Here is a 27,791-nt window from a genome sequence, read left to right on the forward strand (position 1 = left end):
TAATTCACACCTTGGGGATTCTTAGAAGTTCATCAAGTCTAACTATGTTGTCCATGGAGAACACCGTCATTCTCTGTCATTCACTCAATAAATATATTTTGGATGAATGGTATATTTATGGTGCATAACCAGGTACCGGGAGTATGATGATGAATAATAGAGTTCCGTGTGTGCAGGAGCTAGTCAGGGAGACAGATGATAAGGACGTGTGTAAATCCCAGGGTTGGAAAGAACGTCTGAGTTCATCTTGCCTTCGGATGGTTGACTTCTGTCTGTGAACATTCCGGTCACGTGGGCCCAGCGTGTGCCGGACAGGGCTCTGTGAGGGAACTCAAAATCTCCTTAAGATCGCTAAGTTCCATCTTGGAAGCATGCTGTTACAAGAATCTTCATCTCTAGAATCGGACTGGTAGCTCCTTTCTCTCTAATTTCTACCTTTTAGTCATAGTGGTGCTGCTGGCCTTTTTACTGACCAAATCTAATCCCTGTTATATGACACAGAGAAATATTTGTATATGTATTATTATTCTCTCCGGAATCGTTTCTCCTTTGGGATAAGTGTTTTCAGTTACTTCAGCTGGTTTTCCTAGACAGTGCTTTTCAACTTTTTCCCATGATTTCCTCCTGTACAGAGTCTTCTTAGACTTTTTCCCTAATGGTTCCTCCTCCCTATCCTAGGACATAGTGGTACGTCAGTCACACTGCATTATCTGTTTATGTATTGTGGCCCATAGTTGCCATATAGACTGGTGGATTCTCGAAACTGGTCGAAGAGAACACTTCTCTGGACTCGTAGCCATGCTGTTGTTGGCCTTTGTGTTCTCATCTTGGTTTCTTGCTCGTTCGTCGAATAGAGCAACAAATTATCCCTCCTCCTGTGTTGAGGAAAAGAGGAGAGAAGACAGTCAGACATCAACCTAAGATACTTATTGCCGGACTTTTCGTCCAAGTAAAGCCCTGTCCGTATCCTGGGGTTCTGCCTCATTTGCCCAGACGGGCCACGTGGGGCGGTTCTGTCAAGTAACAAGTAATCTGTATACTCAGCCTTAAAGTAAATCAGCCAGTTGTCATGAGATTTGACAGGTAGAACCCACTAGCCTGCATAATTGCTTAACTATATTCTTTATGGTTGAAGGTCAGAGTGAAAACAGACAAATACTATTGACTGGCCGTAGTGTAGTTGGTTTTTGTAAGATCCCTAGATGATTTTAATGCACATTTTGGTTTAGAATGTGAGGGTCTGTTCCCAGCTTGACAAATACTTGTAAGAAAACTCCTAGTGAGAACGTCCATTGTGAAGAGAGGACCTCCGAGTCATAAGGAGAAGCCACGTACACAGTGTAAGAGGGTCACCCTCCCAGCTTTAAGTTGGCGTGGGAACGTTGTCCTTGTTTTCAGTAACTGTGTGTATCTGTGTTGGCTTTTCCTGTCCTCAGAAGCTGTGGCTGTTAAAGTGTTTACAAATTGATTTTTTATCAATGTCCCTCCTTCCCGGGATGAGTAAATCTGAGTGACAAAATTTTTATCTCTGTTATAATTGTATTTTGTTTAAAAAAAATTGCACTCTTCAAAAAGTGTTTTATGCCTGTTTGGCACTTTTCAGGTAGCTTAGAAGAACATTGAGTTATGAGGGAAGTATGGCATTTTTAGGCATCTTGTATGTTTTGTATTATATTAAGCTGTGGGGTTTTGTTTTGGTTTTGTGCTTGTTTATTGTAGCCACGCTCATTATTGTAGCAGATCCCTTGTAGTTTTGTTGAAATGCCTTTTACATCAGAGCAGATGTGTTCTTGGGATCTAGTTGCCACCCTTGATCGTGCTGTTTATTTTTAGTGTTCTCTTTATAAAAGTGACCCTGTATCAGCATATGAAAAATATGATTTAAAGACTTAAGGATTATTTTCCCCCACTACTCTGATCTTTTTGCTGCACCAATGGGGACTGAGAATGATTATGAGACTGACCTAAAAATGTTATCTACAGCCATTGCATGATTATATCCTACTTTGAATTTATTTCATGTAGTCTGTCATAGCCCTAGCGTCTGTATTTTGTGTATCTAACCAATAGAAAATATTCATTGGTAATCTTATTAGATATGAAGGTAATAGAGAGCAAAATGCTTGCGTTATATGGTTGTTATAGGATATCATTAGTGCAGTCATATTTCTATCTCCAAGTGTGGTAATGCCAGCAGGATAAATGAGAAAGACACTGAATCTTCACACAAAGGAAATGGGTTTTATAATGAGTACAGTCGGAACAGAACTAATCTCTTTCTTGGATCATTACTTCACCTAATCATAAAGCCTTTTTTAATTCAAATCCTTGCAGGGTTCTAATTGGTGACCTCTGGAGCCTGATAATTGTTTAAGATGGCTGGTCTTTTGCAGTATACTTAATGATGTTTGCAATTAAAAGTGAGAAATGTGGTGTAACCCTCAGGCAGGTATAACTAAAAAGTAGATATTCCTTTTTTCAACCTTTGGTAGTTATTGCCATCCCTCCTTTCAGTAGTTACCAACTTAAACCGTGAATTAACTTCATGCAGTGTTTTCTTCCTTTAGTCTGTGGGTTTATCGGATCTTGATTTGACGAGCGTGTTGGGTTGTAGGGAGGGTGGCACTGAAGCATTTGGAATGGCCACGGGGTCGGTGTGTCTGGGAAGGTGGGAGCTCCTCGCCGCTTTCTCTCGGCACCTTCCGGGTCCATCTACCCGCCTGCCTTAACCGGATGATTTAAGTGGAAGCTGAACCATTCCTTGCAGCCAGAGCCAATAAATACTTACTTCTGAACTCTCCTTACTACCAGATACGAAAACGGGTCAGTAGAAGAGACCTTTGCCAATATCACCATCGAACCGGCGAGACCCTGGGTGAAGCTGAGCCCCGGCCTTCGTGGTCCCCACCCCTCCGCATGACAGCCCCCTGGGAATTAGTTTGCACTGTTGTACGTTTGTTACGTCTTTAACTTCCTCTGTCGCTTCCGTTACATTTCTTAATAAACAGTGGATATTCAATAAATGCAGTCGACCGACTCTTCCTGTAGAATTCTGTTGAGTTGGTGGAGGTGGAGGTGGAAGTTATGTGTTCACCTGTGGGCTTGGGAGATTCTGTTCGGTTTGGAAGCCAAAGTCGTGTGGTGACTTGAGAAGAAACAAAACCTTCGAGAGCCCGTAATCCCGAAGTCTGGTGTCGGCTCTGCCACTTACTAGGTACAAGAGGAAAGGGGACTCTGATTTCTGCCGCATCACTCTGAGGAGTCATGAGGACAAGACGTGTGTAAAGCCTCCAGCGTAGCGTCTAAGAGAAGTAGCTCTCCAACTTGGTAGACACCTCCTACCAGTTTTAGGGAACGTCTCGTCTCCAGTTTTCATTCTGTGGTCTTTATTGTTTTAAAATTGTGGGGCAAAAAAACCTTTGGCAGTTAGAAGTTTATTTTGAAAATTGTTAGAATTTAGTACCGGAATCCAGCTAACCTCCTTATTTCTGGAGGGCTTTGAGCCTTTCCCTTTGAGGCATTGAATGATCATTTCTTTTCCTTAAAAAAAAAAAAAAATTGACAAAATTTTTGTAATAATTCTGAGTAGTGCTCAGAATTTTTTAGTTATGTGGGTTTGATTCTTTAGAATCCTATAGCCTTCATAAATTCTTTTCGAAATCCCTCTGTAATGAGATACGTGTTAATAAATCATTACAAATTAAACACCGTTATGAAGTGAGTGGGACTGGCCTCCGTTCTGTGTGTTACAGTTTTTAAAGCAGCGTGATAAACACTATTTCTTTTGATACTTCAGTAGCTTGGTGAGTTTCTGCAAAAATGAAATAATCCAAAACATTTTTTTTGTCACTCCAAATCAAGATCCCCGTGTTACAGTAGTACCGAGAAGCTGGAGGGAGCATAGCTTTAGGAATAGAGAACCGCTGTTGGGGTCCTGGATCTGGGCTGACTGTGGGGCCTCAGTTGAGTCCCTGGATGTCTCCAAGCAGCTCCCTTTCTGTACAGTGAAGAGGAGAGCTACTTTGCTGCAGTGTTACAAGGATTAATTAAATATCTGGAGGACAGTAAGTACGTTCCCCGCTGCCGATATTATTGTTACATTTTTGTTAAATTCTCCATGATGGGTGGAATTAATGCCTTCCCTCCTCCCTCTTTATCAACCTTTCCTCCTTCCTGGAGGAATTTGAGTTTCCTTTCTTTGTGTGTGTGTTTTAATCCTATGTGTGGTGCGTATATTTAAGGAGTGTTGTGTGTAAGTATTTGCTCTGTCTTTATAAAAGTTTATGTACGTCCACGCATTCTTAATATGTAGGGTATCAACTGTGTCCCACCTCCTGGATGGTATATGTATGTGTATTTCTGATGGGTCTATTCATCCTTATTAGGTAGCGATATGCATCTCTGCCCTGTTACACCATTTATTTCTGTTTATGGAAGATTGTTTGCAAGATCGCGAGCTGTGTGAATCAGTCTAGCCTGGGCAGGTTTTAGTGTATTCAACTCTTGTTTGAATCTAATAGGTATTCAGTTAGGTTTGGATTGCTTAAATAAAATAATTCCTTAGTGAAAACATTTGTCACGGTGGAGGTTAAAAAATTTCTTTTCAGACCAGCAGCCACAGTTAACGTTCTAGTAATCTGTCAGATAGAATTTACAGTGGCTTTGAACACCATTTATATATCTTTTAAGATCAATTTAAATCCTCCAGCTGGGAGGTTGTATTATTTTGAAATTGATTTCTGAATGTTGAGCATGTAGTTACTCTCCCATGTGGGGGCTTCTCATTACTACCGATCCAGGCAGAGCCCTGTCCTCTGATCAGTTCATTCAGGGTCAAGGTGCTTGGAAGGGGGCATCTACTGACTGAACTTCTGTCCCCACTAGTACTTTATTGTGCAGGCTGATTGGTGCTATTGACCTATGACTTTTATGAACCTTTGAAATGAGTTTTTACTAAGTAGCTTTTTTTTTTAAATTTTTTTTTTTTCAACGTTTATTTATTTTTGGGACAGAGAGAGACAGAGCATGAATGGGGGAGGGGCAGAGAGAGAGGGAGACACAGAATCGGAAACAGGCTCCAGGCTCTGAGCCATCAGCCCAGAGCCCGACGCGGGGCTCGAACTCGCCGACCGCGAGATCGTGACCTGGCTGAAGCCGGACGCTTAACCGACTGTGCCACCCAGGCGCCCCATTACTAAGTAGCTTTTAAACAACTAGTAAGAGGGGGTTTGACATTAGAGAGACTTTGATGTTGATCCTTAACTACTTATTAACTAACTTTTGGCAAGCTTGTTAAGCATTTGTTTGTTTGTTTGTTTATTTATTTATTTTAACGTTTACTTATTTTTGAGAGAGACAGACAGAAAGAGAGTGGGTTGGGGCAGAGAGAGAGGGAGACACAGAATCCGAAGCAGGCTCCAGGCTCTGAGCTGTCAGCACAGAGCCTGACGCGGGGCTTGAACTCACGAGCTGTGAGATCATGACCTGAGCCGAAGCCAGATGCTCAACCGACTGAGCCACCTAGGCGCCCCAAGCTTGTTAAGCATTTGAATATTCAGGGTCTTCTTCTGTGAAATGGACGTGATAGACCATAGATATGGCAGATTAGAGAGAGACTATAAGTCACACACAGTGCCCTGTACTTGCTGAATCATTGTCACCAAAGTAATGATAATAATTAATTAGTACTGGTATAAGTGACCTCTAAAACAGCTTTCATTACTTTTCCAGTATTTTCTTGCATAGTATCACGTGTGGTGAGCTCACGTGGAAAGCATTGCATGTAGAGGAGGTGCCAGAAACTCTTTAAAGACTCCTTTGGTTTACCAAAGATCTAGAGCTGGAGCACTGCCTTTCGCCTTACCAGGTCTCTTTCCACCCTCTCTGCCCTGCCCTGTGCCCAGGAGGCTGATACGATGGATGATGGGAGGGTTGTCTGAGCAGCCCCACCCACCCCCAGGTCAGTGCCTGCCCAGAAGGTTTCCAGCAGCAGATGTCAGGAGGGAGAAGTGAGGCCAGAGTGCTTGTTGCCTTTGGCTTCCTCCCTGTTAGGTTACCACCTGCTTCCCTCTGTGACCCATCAGGCTGTCCTCACCCTCTAGTCTCTCTCTCTCTGCCTCTCTTTGCCCCTTTGTGCTTCATGTCTTAGGGCAATAACAGCTCCCTTCCTAACTAACCCCAGAATACTATGCCATTCTTTGTTGCTATTATTTTAGGTTCTCTGCACCTGTATGTATAGGCCTTTAGTTAAACCCTCTTCAGATTACTTAGTTTGAATGCCAGATGTTTCCCTTTGCAATCCTGTTTCTTGGATCATTCACCCAGGAAAAGAACAGAGGCTCTAGGAATAGGCACAGTTGCAGAGTCTCAGGGTTTCTAGCTGACAGTTTCTGACACTAGAAGAAATTCCGCACGGGCTCAGCATAGGGACGGATGGACTCATTAACACAGTCTTTCATTGACCTGTTTTGTAGAGAATGCGTTTTTTCCTTTGAGGAAGCACGGAGTACTACAGGCTTGATAGGGTTGTTAGCTAGACAAAACGTTTTAATGACCTGTTGGTGGAATATATTGGGAAAGGGTCCCACATTCAGAATCCTGGGTTTGAGTCTCAGTAATGCTGCTTGCAAACTCGGTGACTTTCAGAAACATATTTTCAAAGTTGTCTCATGTGAAATGTGAATAACGCTCACCAATTCTGGAATAGTGTCAGGATCACGTGAGATAGAGCAGTGAAAAGACTAAGTGAGAGTCAGGCTGTAAGCATGTATGTTTGTAATGATGCGTCCTTTTCAGCGTCTTTTCTTATAGCGTGTACCTGGGGGCCTCGCCACATGGCCGGCACTATGAAAGGGACCAAAAGGGGGGGACTGACAGTCTACTGGAGAAGACAGACGTTGAGCGGGAGGTTAGAGCCATGGTGAACATCATGCCAGAGCGCCGTGTTTTCTTGGTGAACTAGAGTCGGAATTCAAGGACAGCCTTTCTAGGAAGTAGAGTCCAAGTAGAGACACCAGAGAGAAGACACTGCAGGGCAAACAGCGTGTTTGCAGCGTGTTCCAGTCTTGGGAGAGCAAGTTCAGAAGCCTCCATATGGCAGGGTGCGCATGGTGCTTTAGGATCTGTGGCCAGAGGCGGGTGTCATGGGATGAAGAATACAGAAGGGTCAGGAGCATGGATATGTCCCTGTGTGTTTTCTCTGATTGGGTATTCAGTAGGCTTGACGCTTTCTCTAAATAGGAAGGCTTCGCCTTGCCTCTGATGGCTTTCTCAGCCCTGTGAGGTCCACATCAACTAAAAATAAACTGTCTGGTGCAGTCCCACATTTGTTCATCCCGACAGACTGTTTTATTATCTAGCTATGTTTTAGAACTTTCTCTCTCTCTCCCTCTTTCCCTCTCCCCCACTTTCCCTTTCCCTCTCCCTCTCCCCCACTCTCCCTCTCCCTCTCCTTCTCCCTCTCCCCCACTCTCCCTCTCCCTCCCCCTCCCCCTCCCCCTGTCTCCCTCTCCCTCTCCCTCCCTGTATCACATCCATTTCATTTGGTCCTGAGCTGCCAGATCACCTTTCCCTAAGGATGTCTCCCTTCACGCCACTCCCAGCTAACAACTTTGAGTAGCTGCCTGTTGTTGCCGAACTGTTAGGATCTCAGTTTTGACCTTAAGAGCCTGGCCTGCCTTTTCATGCTTTTGTCCTCACTTCTTCTCTGTGTTGGTCCAAGAGAATGACCCCTTTTCTCACCCTGCACCTGTTCAGTCTTTCTGCAGGAACCCAGGACGTGGGGTCAGGAAATTGAGTTCATGCCTAAGCTTGTTCCCTAATGGGCTCTGTGATTGCAGGATCTTGTCATCATTACTCGCCTGAACTATTCCATTTTGTATCGTTAGAAGAGAAAGGGGAAAAAGAGGTTATTCTGTTGTGGTAAACTCCATCTATCAACTGTACAGTCTGACTAATTGAATGGGTGAATGTGAACTGGTGTTACACAGGGTTACTTACCTTCACTGAGCAATTCATCATTTCTTTGTCTGACAAACTCCATTCCTTATCCTTTAGCACATATTTGTTCGCTTTTCGAGTGATCTTCCAAATTCCGCAGCTATTAGTCCCTTCTCTGCAGCACCGTGTACGTGATACTAAATGTGTCCGTTCCTGTGCCACACGTTCTCTATACTCTGTTCCTAGCACCTCCTACAATTTCCTCAGTGTGTCAGAACTCAGTCAGGAGTTTTTGGGTAGATACCAGTCTTCATTGCCCACCCAAGTGAACCTCATTGCTTCTAAAATATTACTAGATTCTCAAAATGTTTTACATGTAATTTTCAGAAATATATCTGTTGCTTCAAGTGAGATAAGCAGCCCGGGTAAATTCCCCATTAGTTTCAGTAAAATAATTCTTGAATCAAGAACCTAAAGTGAATGAATGGTCAAGAGAGAGTAAAACTCTGGATTACTAGCCAAGATGCAGAATACAAGCATGGCCATTTCTGTATACGTTTTTGTTCTATTCTGTTAAAGTCTTTAAAATTTTTTAAATGTTTAAAAATTTAATTCTTTGTAAAATTGAATTGGTGAAAAATTCATTTTTCAAAAATTGTAAATAACGTAAAAGATACAGTGAAAAGCATCCTATTCCCTATTTACTGTCCAGTGCATTCTCTCATGTCCGCTAGGTTACCACTGTTGCTAGTTTCTTATGTATAAGTAGGGAGACATTTTCTGTGAATATGAACATATGTTCTTAGACTGACTCTGTGTGTGTGTGTGTGTGTGTGTGTTTATGTGTGTGTGTGTGTGTGTGAGTGCATGCACGTGTGCACGCAACCACACTGAACAGTGTATCTGGTGGAGATCTTTTTCTATTCTTAATCTTGTAAAGTAGCTGTACGCTGTTTCATACTGTGGGTATATCCTAGCTTCTGAAACCAGGCTTCTCCCATTGATACACAGTTAGATGATCATCAGTGCTTTGCTGTTAGAGACGATGCCAAAATGGATAGCTTCTCACATAATATTTTACACTTATCTAAGTGTATCTGTAGGTTGAATTCACAGAAATGGAGTTGCTCAGAAGAAGGAAATTATCAATTTAGATGTGCTTGATTCTATGAGAGAATTTAAGCATTTTTTAATGAAAATTTACAGTGCTCAACATTTTTAATGTTTTAAATAAATATTGAAAATGTAACTTATGTAAATCCAAAGATTATTTGGCTGTTTTTTAGAGGATTAGTAGATTTTACTGTATTTGGTGGGTTAAAATAGAAAGGTAAGTGGCCATTGCTTAGGAAGCTCTGTATTACCCCAAGGCAAAAACACACAAAAAAAGAAATGAACAAATAAAAAAGACATTCTAACTGACACTAGATTTCTGGGCTGACAGAAATTTGATGTCAAGCATTTGAAAAGATAACATTTTAATCCCCGACATCATCGAAAACCTAATCACACATTTGCTTATTGTTTCTGAGCTGGGAGATGGCATTGGTACATCGAACTGTGTGGTAACAAATGTAATCTGGGGATTAGTGAAAGTCAAGTCCCCCATGCATTCCACCTCAGAAACCTGATTAGATTTTCTCTATGGTTGGTCTTCACTGGCTACAATTAACTAAAAGGTTATGTCCACCTTGGTGGTGTCAGCTATGTTCTCTTCCCTTCCCTAGAGAAGATCAGTGAGGTGGTCACTTGGGTTTTGGAAAATAAAACTCCCAGTTAGGGACAGGCATAAATACCAGAAAGCTGTTCCATGATTTCATAGATCACGTACAATACCCCTGCCTTTTTTTTTTTTGCATTGTTTATTAAATGTAATTTCATGATTTTTTATGAAAACATCAAACTACTTATTATAATCCTCAATCAACTGGAAAACCGAGACTTGTTGATTGAATGAATAGTGCCTAGAAAACACACACACACGCATGCGTGCGCAATTTGAATTTGGTAGCTGGAGGGCTTTGGACAAGTATAGTGGCCATGATTTAAGTGAGGTGTGTTTGACCCTAGGCACGGGATTTGGCTGCTTCTATTGCTGTGTGGTGTTTTAGTTCCACTACCTGGAGACCAGCATGCATGTGGTGTGGCATCAGGCTTCAACAATTTTCAGATAAGTCTTAAACAGTGAAATATTGTATATTAACATAATTCAAAGCTTACTTAAGGTAGCAAGATATTTTAGCAACATAAGATTTTCAGAGTTGACTGTCTAGAGAAGGAAATTACGTAGCATATATTTTTTAAATTTTTATTTGCCTTTTCAAAGTCATAGGTGTTATCTCAAATAATTTTTTTCTAATTTTTTAACCTTTATGATTTTACATGGTACTTAAATTGTTTCATATCATTGATTCAAGGAATAACATTTGAATGTTGATTATGGAATTATATATTATGCTTAATAAGTTTTCACAAATCATAAAAATACAGGGTTATTTGAAAATAGGTAATTACGGGGCACCTGGGTGGCTCAGCCGGTTAAATGTCTGACTTCAGCTCAGGTCATGATCTTAGGGTTCGTTGAGTTTGAGCCCTGTGTCTGGCTCTGTGCTGACAGTGCGGAGTCTGCTTAAGATTCTGTGTTTCCCCATCTCTCCCTGCCCCTCCCCCACTCATGCTCTGTCTCCCTCTCCCTCTTTCTCTCCCTCTCAAAAATAAATATTTAAAAAAACAGGTAATTACACTTATATTAATGAACATTTATGTTCATTAAATGTTTTTTGTTTTCTTTCTACAAAGTTTCAGTATATCTAATTTTGTTGAATCTTTTATGCTAAAGGCATTTCCAATTATACCATAAATGCATAAGTAAAAATGTGGAATTAATTTTCTTCTAATTAAAGCTGAAGTCTTGAATTGTTATACTCGATGGAGCAGATAAAGTGTGACTTGTTGTTCTTTACTGAGGAAAACAAAACTAGGCTAGCTTATTTCCACCAGTAGTTCTAGTTTCCAAACCCCATGTGCGTGTGCGTGCGCACGCACATGTGTGTGTGCATGTGTGCGCGTGTGTGTGCATATGGGCATATGCGTATGTGTTTATTTGTGGAAAACTTCCGGAAGAGTATATAAAATTGTTATAATTATTACTTCTGGAGTATTGGTATAGGAGAAACCTTTTCTTTTAAGTTTATATCCTGTTGCACTGTTTTAAATTTTTACCATGTATATATTGTACTTTTAGAGAAGAAAGTCAAAAGTACTCTTAAAAGATTTTCTCAACAGCAGTTAACAAGGATTATCGAAGTACGTCTTTGCATTTCACGCCCGTCTATTTTCATGCACATTGTTCCCATACAGATTCTGTTTTGAGTCAGTTTCCAGGATCAAAACCTAGGATAACACAAGAAAGCAGACAAAATAATCCATTAGTTTATTTGGAGGCTTCGTATTAATCTTGATTCTTGGACGCCTTGGTCAGAAGCTGCAGAGCTGATGTCTTTTCCTTTCTCTCAGTCATTCTTTTTGTCTTCAGGACTTTTCCTGCTTGCCCCCATCTTCCTCCCCACCACCTTATTAATGCCTGTCGTATGGGGTTTTCTGACACCAGTCAATTCTCCAGCACCAGCTGCGTGTCCAGCAATTCGATCCAATTCAGTGCTGACACCGACTCCTGGAGGTAGGGCAGACCCCGCAGAGTGAGGCCCGCATCCCACAAGGCCACCCCACTTCAGAGGTCAGCTGCAGGTGGGGTGCCCGGGCCACCCACACTGCCGTCTGATGAGCCGCAAGTTTGGGGATTCCGTGACCTGTCTTCAGGTTGGGTAATTCACTAGAGTGACTCACAGGATTCTCAAGAAAGCATTTTACTCACCGTTATGGTTTGTTCTAAAGGCTACAAGTCGGGAACAGCCAAACAGAAGGAGGGGATCCAGGGCAAGGTGTTGGGGGAAGCGCTTGGAGCTCCCATGCCCTCTGTAGGCACACCACCCTCCCAGCACTTGGTTGTGTTCACCAGCCCGGAAGCTCCCCAGATTCTGTTGTTGAGGGGGTTTTACAGTTTTCGCGATGCGGACACAGTTGATTAAATCATTGGTCATTGGTGATCGAACTCCATTTCTAGCTCCTCTTCTGTCCCCACAGGTGGGAGTGCTGAACGTGCCAGCTTGGCCCTCGCTTGTTTTTCCACATGGTTGGCTTTTCTGGCAAGCAGCCCCCTTTTCCTCCAAGAGTCATCTCGTTAGCATAAAGGCAGGTATGGCTGAAAGGGGCTTGTTAGGAATGATAAAATGCACTCCTATCACTCAGGAAATTTGTAGGGTTTTGGGAGGTCTGTGCCAGGAACTTGGGGCAAAGGGCAGATATATATTTTTTATTGCGTCCCACATATATACTGACTTTCTACCGTGCATTGTTAAGGAACAATTTATTCTGACACTTGTTAAAATGGTGAGGAGGACCTTATTCAGAACTGTCGTGATAGGTGTCAAGACTGTCACCGTGGAGGCGAGAGATCAGGTCTAGCTCTGAATACAAGTAAGACAGCTGGGGGGTTAGTGCTAATGAACGGAATGAAGGGGTAGGTGGATGGACAATTACCGTGAGGAGGCGTCCTGCCACCCGGCTCCTCAGTGGTGACGGCAGCCTCCAGATGTAAGCAGATCCTCCTTTTCTCCTGAGATGCCATGAAAATCTTATTTTCTGTCTCAAATGACAGAAAACATGGTGGGCGAGCCTGCAGTGGCACACTGTCTTTCTAGTTAGACAAACCTGGAGAGAAATCCTACCTTTATCGTTTATTATTAGCAAAGTAACCTTTCTGAGCTTCCTGTTTGCCTGAGGATTGAATCATGTCTTGACTGTGGCCTGTTTTAAATACTGGTATTCCTAGCCCCGCAAGCAAAACGAACGAAGGTGTGTGCCCTTTGTGCAACCAACGCCGTCTTTGGACCTTCTCCGTGCTGGGTAGGTTGTGCCCGGCCTGTGGGGGGAACAGTGCGCGTACCCACTCAGCCAGCGCTCGTTCAAGCACCTGTTGGTGTTCTTCTGAAGCAGCCAAACGCTACAGGCAGCAATGAGCGGAAACCGCATACTGGTATTTTCCAAGATCTGGAAGGTACGCAGAGTGTGTGCTTTGTGGTAGACATTCGTTGAAGGAAGAAACAGACGTTTATGTAAAATTTATGTTCCAGTGGGAGGATGTCTTGGTCCACTTGGGATGTATAGCAGAATACCGTAGGCTGGGGAGTGTGGACACAGCACAAGTTTCTTTCTCACAGTTCTAGAAGCTGGACGTCCAAGATCAACATGCCTGCAGGTTCAGTGTCATGTGAGGGCTCACTTCCTGATTCATAGATGGCAGTTTTCTTGCCGTGTCCTCATGTGGCGGTGGGGGTGAAAGAGGTGTGGGGGCTCTTTTTTACAAGGCACTAATCCTTTTCATGAGGGCACCACTGTCCTGATTTGATCACTTCCCTAGAGCCCCATCTTCTAAGACCATCACATCCGGGGTGAGGATTGCAACATATGAATGGGGGGCACAAACATCGTCTGTAACAGAGATACAGTATGGAGGAACCGCATTTTCTTGTCATCTAGGAGTTACAGTAGAGTTGTACGTAAAGTGTTTTGTGAGTATCGAGGTGGAAGTGACTGGTTCTTCCCCTCCTGCCCCATTGGTGAAAGGGATAGTCACACATGAAAAATAGTATTTGATGTGGCTGAATCTTGAAGGAGATGTATGAAATTGAAATAATAACATTATAGGTAGAGAAAGGAACATTAGGGAAGACCTGAGTGTATAGTTGATCCGTGTCACTTATGAAGAGGGTAGATTTGGTTGGGGACGTCAACTGACAGAAGCTGTCTAGGGCTTTTAATGCCATCTGAAAGAATCAGTTCCTGCTGGTGTGAGCCTTGGAGAGCCAGGAGGAGCTGATAAATAGGGAGTCATATCCTTGTAACACTGAACGGAGAATACTCTCCGGCTTTTCTTAGCTATTTGAGCAGCCTCTGTCTAGGATTCCAGAAAGCCCCGAGAAATTTCGTTTTGTTTGTGTCTGTTTCATAACTGGTTCGTTTTGCTTCCTTCATTAGCATGGGCTGTTGAGATTGGACTTGTCAGAGCCATGGTTTATGCCTTTTTCCTGCTGTACTGGTGAGGGACGATTGGTAAAATGGGGAACGTGTCGTCACTTGAAAAACTCATACTGATCTGATGGTCCGTATTTCTGTCTTTGATTTCATGCCGCAGTAGAGCTAGTGAGAACTCCCAACCTCTGGGGTTTAAGTCACATACTTCATGGTTATCTTTTTTCCTCCACAGAGATAGAAAAGTTTCAGAAAGGAGAAGGCAAGGACGAAGAAAAGTACATCGATGTGGTGATTAATAAGAACATGAAGCTGGGACAGAAAGTGTTAATTCCTGTAAAGCAGTTCCCTAAGGTAAGACAGTGAGGTCTGCAGGTGTGGTATGCCTAATCCCAAGGGAGCAGGTGTTTAATTTGTATTGTTTGATATTTTCTTGAGGCGTCTTCCCTTAGCATAGCCCTCCTTCACCTCACACCAGCACAGAGGTACTTGTAAAGTTAATGAGAAACTTATTTAGTGATCTTATCTTTTCTGTTTGACTTTAGTGTGAGTTCAGGAGCCCTAAGGCGTGTTTCTGAGTCATACTAGTGATGTGACTTTGGATGACCTACAGAACTAATTTTTCGACTTTAGCTTCTTCATTTGTAAGAGGCTGGATTGTTAAGAATTAAATAAGATTATCCATAGTAAATGCTTAGCATAGGGTTTAAACACATAAATGTTCAAAATATTATCTACTCTACTCTGTTCTAGAAAAATATTCTATTTTTCGTGTATTGCAAATGTTGTGTTATTCAGCATGATTATGATAGGTGCTTTAAAGTCTCTCTTTGATTCTGAAATCTTGATCATTTTAGATTGGGCATGACTTGATAACGTTGATACTCTTTTCATCCTGTTTTTCTTTCTTTTGAGAGTTCATGTACTACATGATTTATGCCTACTGTTTGTATACATCAGTAGTTCATTTCTTCTGATTGCCGAATAGTAGTCCCGTTACTTGAATATGCCACAATTTACTTATTCGTTGCAAATGAATTATAGATTAAATTGCTGTGAACATTTTCATACAGGTTTTCATACATTTTGTGACGATATGTTTTTATTTCAAGGAAATACTTAAGATTTAAATTACTATGCACTTAATTTTACAAGAAATTGCCATACTTTTTCCCAAAGTGATTGTACCTTGTTACATTTCCAGGAACAGTGCCAGCCAGGTGTGGTGGCTCTGTGTCGTCATCAGTGTCTGATGTTCTCAATCTGTTGAATTTTAACCGTCCTCATTGTATATTGGTATTTTCTTGTGGTGTTAATATGCATTTCCCTGATGATTAATGATGATGTGTGCATTTCACATACCTACTGGCCATTCACGTATCTTTTTGTTTTCTTCATGTTTATTTATTTTGAGAGAGAGAACGTGTGAGCAGGGGAGGGGCAGAGACAGAGGGAGAGAGAGAATCCCAAGCAGGCTCCCTCCCCGCTGTCAGTGCAGATCCCACGAACCGTAAGATCATGACCTGAGCTGAGATCAAGAGTGGGACACTTAATTGACTGAGCCACCCTGGCACCCCCACGCATCTTCTGTTTTCAAGTGTCTTTTTGAGTCCTTTGCCTGTTTGTAAATGGGATGCATGTGTTCTCATCATTGAGTTGTAGGAGCTTTCTTATATGTCTTGGATATAAGCCTTTTGTTAGACATGTTTTGTGACTATTTGGCTCAGTCTGTGGCTTTCCTGTTATAGTCTTCCTAGTGTCTTGTGAGCAGCAGAAGTTATTAATTTGATGATGTCTTAGTATATCAGGTTTTTTCTTTTCTTTTATGATTATTACCTTCTGTGAACTAACAAATTGGCGACCTCAAAGGAATGTTAGCGTTGTCTTGAAGCTATAAATCTCGTCTCCTGTGTTTCCTCTAAAAGCTTTACCATTATAGCTTTTAGTTTTAGGTCTGTGGTACATCGGATATTATGTGTATGTTGTGATACTAAAAGGTTAGAAGTTCTCTCCATACGGATATCTGGTTTTCCAGTACCGTTGTTTGAGCGATGCTTTCCTCCCACTGACTGTGTTGGGACCTTTGATGAAAATCATAGGACTACGTAAGCGAGAGTCCTTTGTGTGCAGTGTCTTTTTCACGTCGATCATCTGTTCATGGATCCTTACACCACTTCCATACTGTCTCCGTCACTGTCGCTTTTTGTAATAAGACGCGAAGTTAAGTGATATGGCCTGTTCAACTTCGTCCTTCTTTTTTCCGGATAGCTCAGATATAGGTCCTTTGCAGTTCCACGTAAGGTTAAGAATTATTTCATTAATTTTCACAAAAGACTCTGCTGGGATAATGATTGCAGCTGCACGGTATCTGTGGATTAATTTATGGAGATATGACATGTTAGCAACATTGAATCTTCTCTTCCTTGAGATGGTATATCTTTCCATTTGTAGATTTTTAATTTCTATCAGCAGCATTTTGTACCTTTCAAGGTAAAGGTCTTACTTGTTTTTTAATTTATTCTTAAATATGTTTTTTGATACTATTGTAAAATGAATATTTTAAAATTTTGTTTTCTAATTTTTAACCTTCTAGTATAAAACTTTGTAAGTTGACCTTGTATTCTGCTACCTTGCTGAATTCACTTGTTTTAGTGAGTTGTTTCACAGATTCCTTAGGATATGCTGTGTGTGTAATCTTATCACCTACATAAAGTTTACCTCTTTCCTTCCTTCCTTCCTTCCTTCCTTCCTTCCTTCCTTCCTTCCTTCCAGTTTTTACGCTTGTATTTATTTAGCTTGCATTATTGTATTGGCTAGTATCTCTAATGCTTGAGTACAAATAGTGTGATTAGACCTTCTTCCCTTTTTCCCAAAGTAGAAAGCATTAAGAGTGGTAACAGCTATGGGTTTTTGTAGATGCCTTTTTTTTTTTTAATTTTTTTTTTTTCAACGTTTATTTATTTTTGGGACAGAGAGAGACAGAGCATGAACGGGGGAGGGGCAGAGAGAGAGGGAGACACAGAATCGGAAACAGGCTCCAGGCTCCGAGCCATCAGCCCAGAGCCTGACACGGGGCTCGAACTCCCGGACCGCGAGATCGTGACCTGGCTGAAGTCGGACGCTTAACCGACTGCGCCACCCAGGCGCCTCTGTAGATGCCTTTTGTTAGGTCGAGGGAGTCCCCTTCTAGCTAGTTTTGCTGAGAGATTTGATCCTGAGTAGGTGATGAATTCTGTTAAATGCCTTTTCTGTGTCTATTGAAATGAACACAGAATGTTATTCCATTACACTGTTAATGTAGTGAATCTTACTGATTGATCATCTAAATTAAACCACCTTTACATTCCTGAGTTAAACCCTACTTATTATTATCCCTTTTATATATTGTCGGATTCAAGTGCATCTGTGTTCATGAGCAATACTGGCCTATATATTTTTTTTTCACATATAACATCTTTATCAGATTTTGATCTTAGTGTTATGCCAGATTGATAAAGTGAGAAGTACTTCTTTCTTTTTCTTTTTCTGTTTCTTTTTGTTCGTTTCCTTTCTTTTCATTTTTCTCCCTTCCCTTCCTTCCCTTCCTTCCCTTCCTTCCCCTCCCTTCCCCTCCCCTCCCCTCCCCTCCCCTCCCCTCCCCTCCCCTCCCCTCCCTTCCCTTCCCTTCCCTTCCCTTCCCTTCCCCTCCCCTCCCCTCCCCTCCCCTCCCCTCCCCTCCCCTCCCCTCCCCTCCCCTCCCCTCCTCTTCCTACTCCCAAAGAATGTAAGTTTGGTGCTATTTTGTCCTCAGTATTTGGTAGAATTCAGCAGTGAAACCATATGGGCCTGAAGTTTGATGGTGAATTCAGGGTCTTTAATTTTTTTTTTTTAATGTTTATATATTTTTGAGAGAGAAACAGTGTGAGCAGGGGAGTGGCAGAGAGAGAGGGAGACACAGAATCTGAGGCAGGCTCTAGGCTCTGAGCTGTCAGCACAGAGCCCAATGTGGAGCTCAAACCCACAAACCGTTAGATCATGACCTGAGCTCAAGTCAGCCACCTAGGCACCCCATAATTCAGTTCATAGTTAATTATGGCATTAATGAGAATTTTTTAATCTTTTGTGATCTTTCTCTCCCCCCCCCAAAGGGATTTGTCCATTTCATCATAATATTTTAGCTATAATTTTTTTAAATGCTTTTTTTATGACCCCTTCTCTCCCCACCTTTGGAGAGCAGTTACATATGTATTTAACCTTTTGATATTCTCAAAACGGTTCCTGTGGCGTTTTCCTCTTTTATTATAGTTTCCCCCATCCCATCCCCCACTCTTCAGATTGGATTTCTACTGCCTTATCTTAAACTCATGGATTATCTCCTATGTTATCTTTAGTTTTCTGGTAACCCCATCAGATAAATTTTTTATATCAAGTATTGTAATGATCTGTTTCAGAATTTATTATTTGATTCATATATAAATGTGTGTGTAAAAAAATTTCTCTGCTGGGATTTTCTGCTTTTTATTTGTTAGAGGTGTTAACGTTATTTTGTGTTATTGAGCACAGTTAACATAGGTGCTTTAAAGTCTCCAGTTCTAAAATCTTAGTCATCTTGTATTTGACCTGAATTGATAAGCTTTTATCTTGATAATGAGTCATATTGTTACAACTTTTTGCATGTGAGTGACTTTGGATTGTATCCTGGGTGTTTTGAGTGTTATCTTGTCAAAACACTGGATTCTATTCTGTTTCTTGAGGAATGTTGGTAATTTTGGATCCAAGACCGCAGACTTGTTGGGTGGCATACAGATCTCAGTTCTGTTCTTTCCTTAGTTTGACTTTTGTGTTTGTTTTTGGCATACATGGTCCTGGGGTTACCGGAGATTTGGGTGCATTTTTGTACCAACTTGGAGGCTCCTCGTCTCTGGCTGTCTTTCCTCATATCCCTCCCTCACATTTCCTCACTGTGCTTGCCTCAGACTCTGCCATTCAGGCTAAAAACTCTAACATCAGTAAATGTGCCCAGGCTGTTCCCTTCTTCCGAGCTTTGACTCCCTTTCAGAATCCCCTTGTTTTGGTCATTCTCCAGAGGCGTCAGATAATTGGTTTTTGTACTTTGTTTAGAGTTGAAGAATTTATAGTTAACTAATATTATATATTATATTATATTATATTATATTATATTATATTATATTATATTATATTATATTATTATATTATATTATATATACTATACATTCATATATATCATATATATTATATAAATATATGACATATGTAACTGTATAGACGGTCAGCCTGTTAGGAACCTACACAGCCATACCTACAGGACTGAGGACGTACATTTTTGGTAAAGAGAAATCTACGCTGTGGACATTTCATAGGCAGACTCATTACTAAACAAAACACGGCTCATGGAAGCCTTTATAAGTTGATCATTGTGCTCAATACCCGAGGTGCTCAATACGCAGTAGATAGAACGATGAGCAGACTCTCCCTGTCTTTAAATAGTTCATAGCCCAGTAGATGATTAATCTGGAATTAATACTTTGCTGTACACGAGCGAGTTGAATAAAAGTATATGAAATGAGATCTCGCTGTCAGCTTGGACGAGGGTGGGGGAAGACAAATGAGGATTTCTGCATGTGACACAGAGCGGAGACTGTTTCGAGTACTTCCCCTATCGGACTTGGCTGCTTAGCAGCCCGCCGCTTTCAGAGTGCCGAGGGAGGGAGGAGATTTCTGCTTAGCATAGCTGAGCACAGGAGTTTCAAGCCAGGCCTCCGTTTACGGCTAGTGTGGCACTTGCACCAGCTCTAAGAAAAGGCTTTCTCGCTGGTGTCAGCGAGTAGACTGGGCTGGAGGAGGCCGGCCGTCTGGCCTTCTGGGGGCAGCCCAGCTTGACGCGCGGCCCCGGTGACCGAACACCTTCAGCCTCCGGGTAGGACGGAAGTGCTACTTGTGAAACTCCATCTAATCAAAGGATTCCCATCAGCTGAACATTTTCTCTCAATGAACCACTTCTGCTCCTGCTTCACTGGACAGCCCTGAACGCGAGTCTTCGGCACTCAGAGCCGAAGCACCTTCCCTCTTGCATCGTATGGCGGAGCTTGTGCAGTGTGAAACTCAGAGTAAACAGTGTTTTATGTTTTTTTTGTTTTTTTTTTTTTTAAGACTTAAAGCTGTAGAAACTGTTGTCCAGGGTCTTCCGGTGGATGAACCCTTACCCTTGGTGTGAGTGCCAAATCACCATCGGAACAGGGTGCCCTGCCTTTAAGAACCGACAGACGCTTTGCGTTTTAGATTTACGTTCCTTTGTTGTTGTTGTTGTTGTTATTCTGTTTCATTCATCGTTCGGTCCCTGCGTCCATTCACATATCTAATATTTATCGAGGGTCTTCTGTGAGCCAGTTACCGTACCGGGAAAACAGAAGTGACTAAGACACGTTTCTTTGTCACGGGGCCTTCTGTTTGGCGGGGAGCGCAGTCGCACAGCTCAACGTTTGTAACGCAGCGTGCGAGGTTCAGTGTTGGGGTGCCCCGGGAGGGTCATGTTGACACCCTCAGAGAAGCCTTCCCTAAGGTGGCCTCTCTTGGGGGGGGGGGGGGGTGTGCTGGCCGAGCTGGCTAGAATCAGAAGCAAGACGGGCCGAGGTAGAGGGGTGGCCGTGACCCGGAAACACAGGGCGGAGGGCGGTTGCGAAACCGGAAGCCGCTTTATTTGGCTCAACAGGTTACTTTCAGGAAGAGGTGCGGATCTTCCGGAAGATTTAGCGATAAAGTGAGAGGGGAGCGGAGCGTGGGGTGGGCCCGTGAGGGCTGCGGAGCTCGAACAGGAAGTGAGGAGGATGAGGTGGGCTCCTTTGAGCAGAGGGCGTGGCGCGGGCAGAGTGGTGCTGGGGTGGAAGAACCACTTGGAGAATGAGCCGCGAGCTGAGATGAAATCCACCTCCGTGTGGCACGACACACGCATACACGCCCTCCTGCTGTGGTAAGCGGTCTGTGACCGTGCTGGGTGAAAAAAAAAAAAAAAAAAAAAGAGCGACCTAGAAAGCTGAGGGTAACCCGTTTGGACAATTATTTGGAAAAAAACAACGACTTGACTCAACAGCAGTTGTTCTCCAGAGGCTAGGATATGTATGTTTTCTGCTTTACGTGTTTCCGTATTTTAATGGTCAGCGATTTGGTGCAGCTTTTATAATTGGGATAAAAAATACTTCCATTTGGGGGAAGAAATGGCCCTGAGACTGTCAGTCTGGAGGATACCTTTGCCCTATGATTAAGATTTAGTGAACCGAGTTCGATTCTGTCCGTTTCAGTTACACGTTTAAGACAGGTTTATTAATTTGCTGAATTTGGTAGCTGTGGTTTCACCCCGAAGCATTCTAATGCATACGTTCTGTTTTCAGGCAACATTATATTAATCAACATGGTTGGTTACATTGAATGTTTTCCTAATTACGTGCCTATTTTAAATTCGATACATATGCTCTTTCACAGAAGCTCTTAGGTTATGGATCTTTGAGAGAGAGAAGAGAGATGTAACTTCTAGAAACATGTTCCCTCCTGGAGTTTGAATTAAAGCGCAGGGAAACTCTCTTGTTTGAAACTGGTTTGCATTTTTCCCTCATAGCATGTTACAGACAAGGAAAAATCCATGAATTTTCTGCTCCGTGGAAGTCTCCATGGGTTTAAAAATTTCTCACAGTAGTGAATATTTTGACAGTCGTATTGGTATGTTAACACTTGCCTTTTCTGTGGCTCCTAATTGATTTTCAGAGGCATGTATGATATTTTTTTCCAGAGGATTTATGTGAAAATAATGTCTGTTTTTGGTGTCCAGTTGCTAGTTTACCTGTAGAAATAAAGTGGTAATGTACTTGTACGTTAGTTCTCGCTGTATAAGTGCCATTGTCAAAATTAACATGGCTGGCTAGTGGGGGATTTTGAAACTTGTTGACAGGAAGGAAGCCCGATACTGAAACAAATGGCTCAAAGACACGTATTTGTGACAAGTCGCTGTTATTGTCCCTCCCGGTAGGCGTTAACTTTCGGGACCCCATGAGAAAGTAGGAAGGCGACTCTGGACTCCAGAACCTCAGGGAACACACTGGCCCATCAGGCCATTGTTTGACCGCACACTGCCTTCTCCGCCAAACTTCTCCTGCCACCTTAACAGCCCACACCTCACAGGGAGCCGAGGGCTGTGTGGTCTTAGTAGAGAGGGAGGGATGCACCTGTAGAGGCTACTTTCCTTCTTTCCCAGAGGTCCCGGCCAGGCCCTGGGGATCTTGTGACACGTGCTGGTGTCATGACAATTACTTAAATTGGTATTTGCAAATAAGATAGCATTCAGAAACCATTATGAGGGAATTTCAAATCTGATGTAGTAACTTTTCCCTTACTCTCTTTGAAGTTCTTGTTTATTGACCTGGAAAGCAGGCCTTGAACTTAGATTTAGATTTGCTGAGTGGACTCCAAAAACGGCCAGGCACAAATTGAAGGGTTCTTGAAAGAATTGACTCATGTTGTTTTGGGGGGTTATTATTATTACTACAACTGTTTTGTTGAGCCAAATAAATAATCCTAAAATGTGGTCATATGTAGGTCCCCAAAATTGCATTGCAGCGAAAGACTGGAAATGCTACCATGTGTGTACTTTGGTCACAACACAGCACATTTAGAAATCAGTCTGTGATAAGTATTGTTACGTGCGAATCTTGGATCCTGCCACCACTTACTTTCTGAGGAGCGATAGATAGGTCTGTGTGTTGCTGCGCCAAAAGGTAAAATCCTCTTTAGCGCTTGGCAGGGTGTTACTAGTGAGTTACAGGTCTTAAATAATAGTATTGTACTGACTCTTTTGGCTCTGGGCCCCACCAAGTCGGATCGACTGAAAATCCCTGGACTGTGGTGGCATTGGATACAGGCAATGTGAACAAGCATAGGCCCTCACTTCGAGGATTCCCTGCCCAGGGAGGTAAAATGGCAGAAATTCATACCACGACCAAACAATGAAATTTTATCTTATCACGGCAAGTAATTGACACATAATTACATGAAACAAGGGACACATTGATACTGAGAAGCCATTAGGGAGAGGTAAGAACTCGGGTTTAGGAGCCGGTCCCTCTTGTGTTATGCCATATAGTAAGTCATATTCTAGCTTTCTGACATCTGATGTGTCCCCTCTGTGTCTCTCTCTTTCCCTCCCTCTCTTCCCCCCTGCTCATCAGACCAGGCACCTCCTGGACACCTCCACTTGGATATCCCACATCCTGCTTAGATTTGGTGGGCCCTTAAATGACCTTCTTTCCTCCCCTTCTTGGCAAACGTAGACCTTTTCCTGTGTTCCTTATTTCGCTGAATGACAGACAACGTGTACCTGAGTGCCCGCGCCTGAAATGAGTGTGTGCTTTTTGTCTACCGGCTCCTCCTTCATTTACCTCCTTCCCCTCCATTCTTGAGATATCGTGACTTACACATTTATTATTTCTACTTCCTCAGTTAATTACCATCCGTCTCTATGTCTGCATTCCATTACCACTCCTTAACTGTCTTCCCTAACCCATCTTCTGTAACAGGTTCTCGTCCAGATTGGTTTCTTGCCTGCAGTTTCACACCCTCCGTTTCATTCCCCACCCTGGCAGCCAGACTGGTGTGGTCTCGGAGTTTCTCGCTAACAACTTCAAACTCATTAATATACCAGATAGTTTGCTTCTTGTATTTGTTTTGTCATCTACTCACCCAAAGACTATAATTCAGCCCGAGCCGATAGAGTAGGAGGTATGTAGATTATTTCACATTGTCCATTATTTGTGTATGCCTGCGTGTATGGATTTTGCCTATATCATCTCCTGGAGAAGTTCCTTGTACACTTCATTGATTTTTAGAGTTGCTGAGGTTTAAATTAGTTGGGCTCTTTGCCATGTGGAAGTAAACACGATGTTAAAATCATAGTCAATGTGGCAACACCAAATAATCTCAACTGCTACCAGTAATACTTACTGATTTGTGGTTGGCAAATAAATAAACTTAAATAATAATATTTTCCTCTGGCTTTAATAGGTCACAGTAATTTCTGTAGCAAAGAAAATTGATAAAAACTGGGTTGATTAGTGCCCTTTTGTTTGGGATAAAATAAACTGAATTCCACAAGTATTTCTTAAGAAACTCTTATGTAGGAAAAATGATGAATCCAGTACGGATCCTAATTATTCTCAGAGGATTTATACTCTAACAGAAGAAACAGAGTACATTTCACTAAATAATATAGGGTAAATACTGAATTAACATAAGAGAGGTAGTCAGACACCATAAGAATTTCAAGATGTAAAAAATTGCTATTTTCAGAGGAAGAATTACAGATGGAATTAAATTTAGTCCTTAAGTGTAAGCTCAGGATGTTAGCAAGCAGAGAGGGCAGAGTAAACTGTTGGGCCAGAATGGTATAGTTATGGGGAATAGTAGATCATAGCAGTCTTGGGAATGGTGAGGAGTAGGTAGTCCGGGAAACCTTTAGCGCTGTACCGTGGGCATTAGGATTTTATATAGCCAGGAGGGAGCCTTGAAAGACTTATAACATAGAGGTAAAGAAACAACTAGAATATACAGTGGAAGGTATTCTGCATTATAAAAGGTCTTCCGTTGTTAAATTCCTCTTAAAATTCAGGAATGATTGATTCAAACACAAGTTTGGAATGACTTTCATTCTTAGGAAATTCATCTCTGTAAAAGCAATTGTTATTCTTACAGGCGATTAGGAGAATCATGAAAGTTATTGTCAGTAATCGAGAGCTTGACTCAGTTACTAGCTATGCCAAGGAATAAATGTGTTACCTCTGAAGAGACCACTCCGTTTCAGGTGGATGCCATGGTCTCAAGTCTGTTATTAGATTTTAACTATTGTTTGGAATTTGGCATTTATGACATTGGTTTAATTCAAATAAGATCAGTATTCTGGATACCAACAAAAATGTGGATTTATTTAACCATTGGGTTAGTAGTTAAATCACTGGAATCCAAAGTGGCCCATAGAGCTAATACAAGCAGGGATCTGGTCTTTCTTTTCAAGTGCAGGCAGGTCAGACAGACCTCATTTACTCTTTCCTTTTTGTTCTTGCCTTTGGGCAGGAGTCAGAGGAATGCGAGATCATAAACAAAATGTGTTTCTTGAGGGTTTCTCTTTCCCCTGTAAAGGAAGCAAATGCGTGGGTGATGTTTTCCAAAGAGGGATGTGTGCACAATATATTTGGTGCTGGAACTTCTGTTTTAGTGTGTAGGTAGCTTATGGTTTCCTATGTGTCAGACACTGTTCCAGCATCCTACATGTATTAACTTACTTAATCTTTATGACTTTCGGAGGAAATGATTATCTCCTGTTCACATTTGAAAAAGCTAAAGAATAGAGAAGTAATTTGCTACAGGTTCATAGTTACTAAGTAACAGGCATTTGAATCCCAGAAATCTGCCTCCAGAGCCCATGCTCCACTTGAGAAGGTAAACTTCATATTTAGTACATAGATTAATGCTAGATCCATTATGTGGTTCCTGTAAGTGCCATGCAGTTGTGTGCACCCTGAGACAGTACCCTCTGGTAAAGGGGGAATCCCACAGTGCAAAAGGTAGTCTTAATTTGCTCGCACTATGTTAGGGCGTATAGCTGTTGTATGTGCCTTCTTAGGGATTCATGGATGGCATTACCTAGTCTTAGTTAAAATTTCTTTCTTTCTTTCTTTCTTTCTTTCTTTCTTTCTTTCTTTCTAATAATTTATTTCTTAATTTACATCCAAGTTAATGACCATACAGTGCAACGATTTCAGAAGTAGATTCCTTAATGCCCCTTCCCCATTTAGCCCATCCCCCCTCCCACAACCCCTCCAGCAACCCTCTGTTTGTTCTCCATATTTAAGAGTCTCTTATGTTTTGTCCTCCTCCCTGTTTTTATATTTTTTTTCTTTGCTCTCTTCCCTTGTGTTCATCTGTTTTGTATCTTAAAGTTCTCATGAGTGAAGTTATATATTTGTCTTTCTCTGACTAATTTTGCTTAGCATAATACCCTCTAGTTCCATCCACGTAGTTGCAAATGGCAAGGTTTCATTCTTTTTGATTGCCGAATAATAATCCATTGTGTGGATTACACACACAACATCATCTTTATCCATTCATCCATCGATGGACATTTGGGCTCTTTCCATACTTTGGCTATTGTTGATAGTGCTGCTAGAAACATTGGGATGCATGTGCCCCTTTGAAACAGCACACCTGTATCCCTTGGATAAATTGCTGGGTTGTAAGGTAGTTCTATTTTTAATTTTTTGAGGAACCTCCATACTGTCTTCCAGAGTGGCTGTACCAGCTTGCATTCCCACCAACAGTGCAAAAGAGATCCTCTTTCTCCACATCCTCGCCAACATCTCTTGTTGCCTGAGTTGTTAATGTTAGCCATTCTGACAGGTGTGAGGTGGTATCTCATTGTGGTTTCGATTTGTATTTCCTTGATGATGAGTGATGTTGAGCATTTTTTCATGTGTCGGTTTGCCATCTGGATGTCTTTGGAGAAGTGTCTATTCATGTCTTTTACCCATTTCTTATGCTGGATTATTTGTTTTTGGGTGTTGAATTTGATAAGTTCTCTATAGATTTTGGATACTAACCCTTTATCTGGTAGGTCATTTGCAAATATCTTCTCCCATTCCATCGGTTCCCTTTTAGTTTTGCTGATAGTTAAACTTACTTTAAATGGGCAAAGATTATTGCAGAAGAAACTGAATTGAGGGGCGCCTGGGTGGCGCAGTCGGTTAAGCGTCCGACTTCAGCCAGGTCACGATCTCGCGGTCCGGGAGTTCGAGCCCCGCATCGGGCTCTGGGCTGATGGCTCAGAGCCTGGAGCCTGTTTCCGATTCTGTGTCTCCCTCTCTCTCTGCCCCTCCCCCGTTCATGCTCTGTCTCTCTCTGTCCCAAAAATAATTAAACGTTGAAAAATAAATAAGCATTTAAAAAAAAAAAAAAGAAACTGAATTGAAGGTCTAAAAATACATTTGAAATGAGCAAGAAAAATGGCAGTGTTGATCCTTCCCCTGTGCTTAGTACAAGCTCAGCCTTACAACAAAGTAAAAGTAACTGTGGTCCAGTTGGATATGACAAGAAGAAGAGTCTTCTCATACTGGAACTATTTCATCTATCGTTAATGCTGAATCTGTTGCCCTAAGTATTGTAGTAGTAATGGAACAGATGCAGAATTTTTAAACGGGTTTATACATACATACGCTAATACACATATGTACACACGTATGAGTGCATGTGTGTGTACTTGTGTGTCTCCATGTGATGTGTGAGGACCAGTGGTGGGGATAATTCTTTGCTGCCTGATGTGAGAAATAGCCAAGGGTGCATCCACATTTGCTGTCACTGGTGACCTGCTTGCTCCCTTTTGGCCCTCCTTCCTTTGTTACATCTTCTTAGCTCTTTTTTTTTAATTTTTTAAAGTTTATTTATTTATTGAGAGAGACAGAGAGCGTGCTCATGCAGGGGAGGGGCAGAGAGAGAGAGAGAGAGAGAGAGATTGAGAGCATCCCAAGCAGGCTCTGCACTGTCAGCACAGAGCCTGATGTGGGGCTCCATCCCACAAACCATGAGATCATGACCTGAACCGAAACCTAGAATCAGATGCTTAACCAACTAAGCCAGCCAAGTGCCCCACATCTTCTTAGTTCTTAAATTAATAAGCTGTATACTTCATGCTGTATCCAAGCATTTTTTAGAAATTCTTATATTCTCCCTTTTGT

The 27,791-nt window shown here is 42.0% G+C and overlaps 1 protein-coding gene across 3 annotated transcripts in view; it reads left to right on the forward strand.

Annotated features, from left to right (window-relative positions):
- The window catches only part of KHDRBS3 (KH RNA binding domain containing, signal transduction associated 3), a 188,329-nt gene that overhangs the window by 49,311 nt on the left and 111,227 nt on the right, over positions 1–27,791 (forward strand). For all 3 annotated transcript variants that reach the window (XR_007148572.1, XM_047842388.1, XM_047842389.1), the window contains exon 2: positions 14,264–14,382. Coding sequence is in view for 2 of the 3 variants with exons in the window: in XM_047842388.1 (XP_047698344.1) it covers positions 14,264–14,382 (119 nt within the window). In the remaining variant the exon portion in view is untranslated. The remainder of the gene's footprint in view (positions 1–14,263; positions 14,383–27,791) is intronic.

Source organism: Prionailurus viverrinus, chromosome F2 (assembly GCF_022837055.1).
Source record: "Prionailurus viverrinus isolate Anna chromosome F2, UM_Priviv_1.0, whole genome shotgun sequence".
NCBI classification, from domain to species: domain Eukaryota; kingdom Metazoa; phylum Chordata; class Mammalia; order Carnivora; family Felidae; genus Prionailurus; species Prionailurus viverrinus.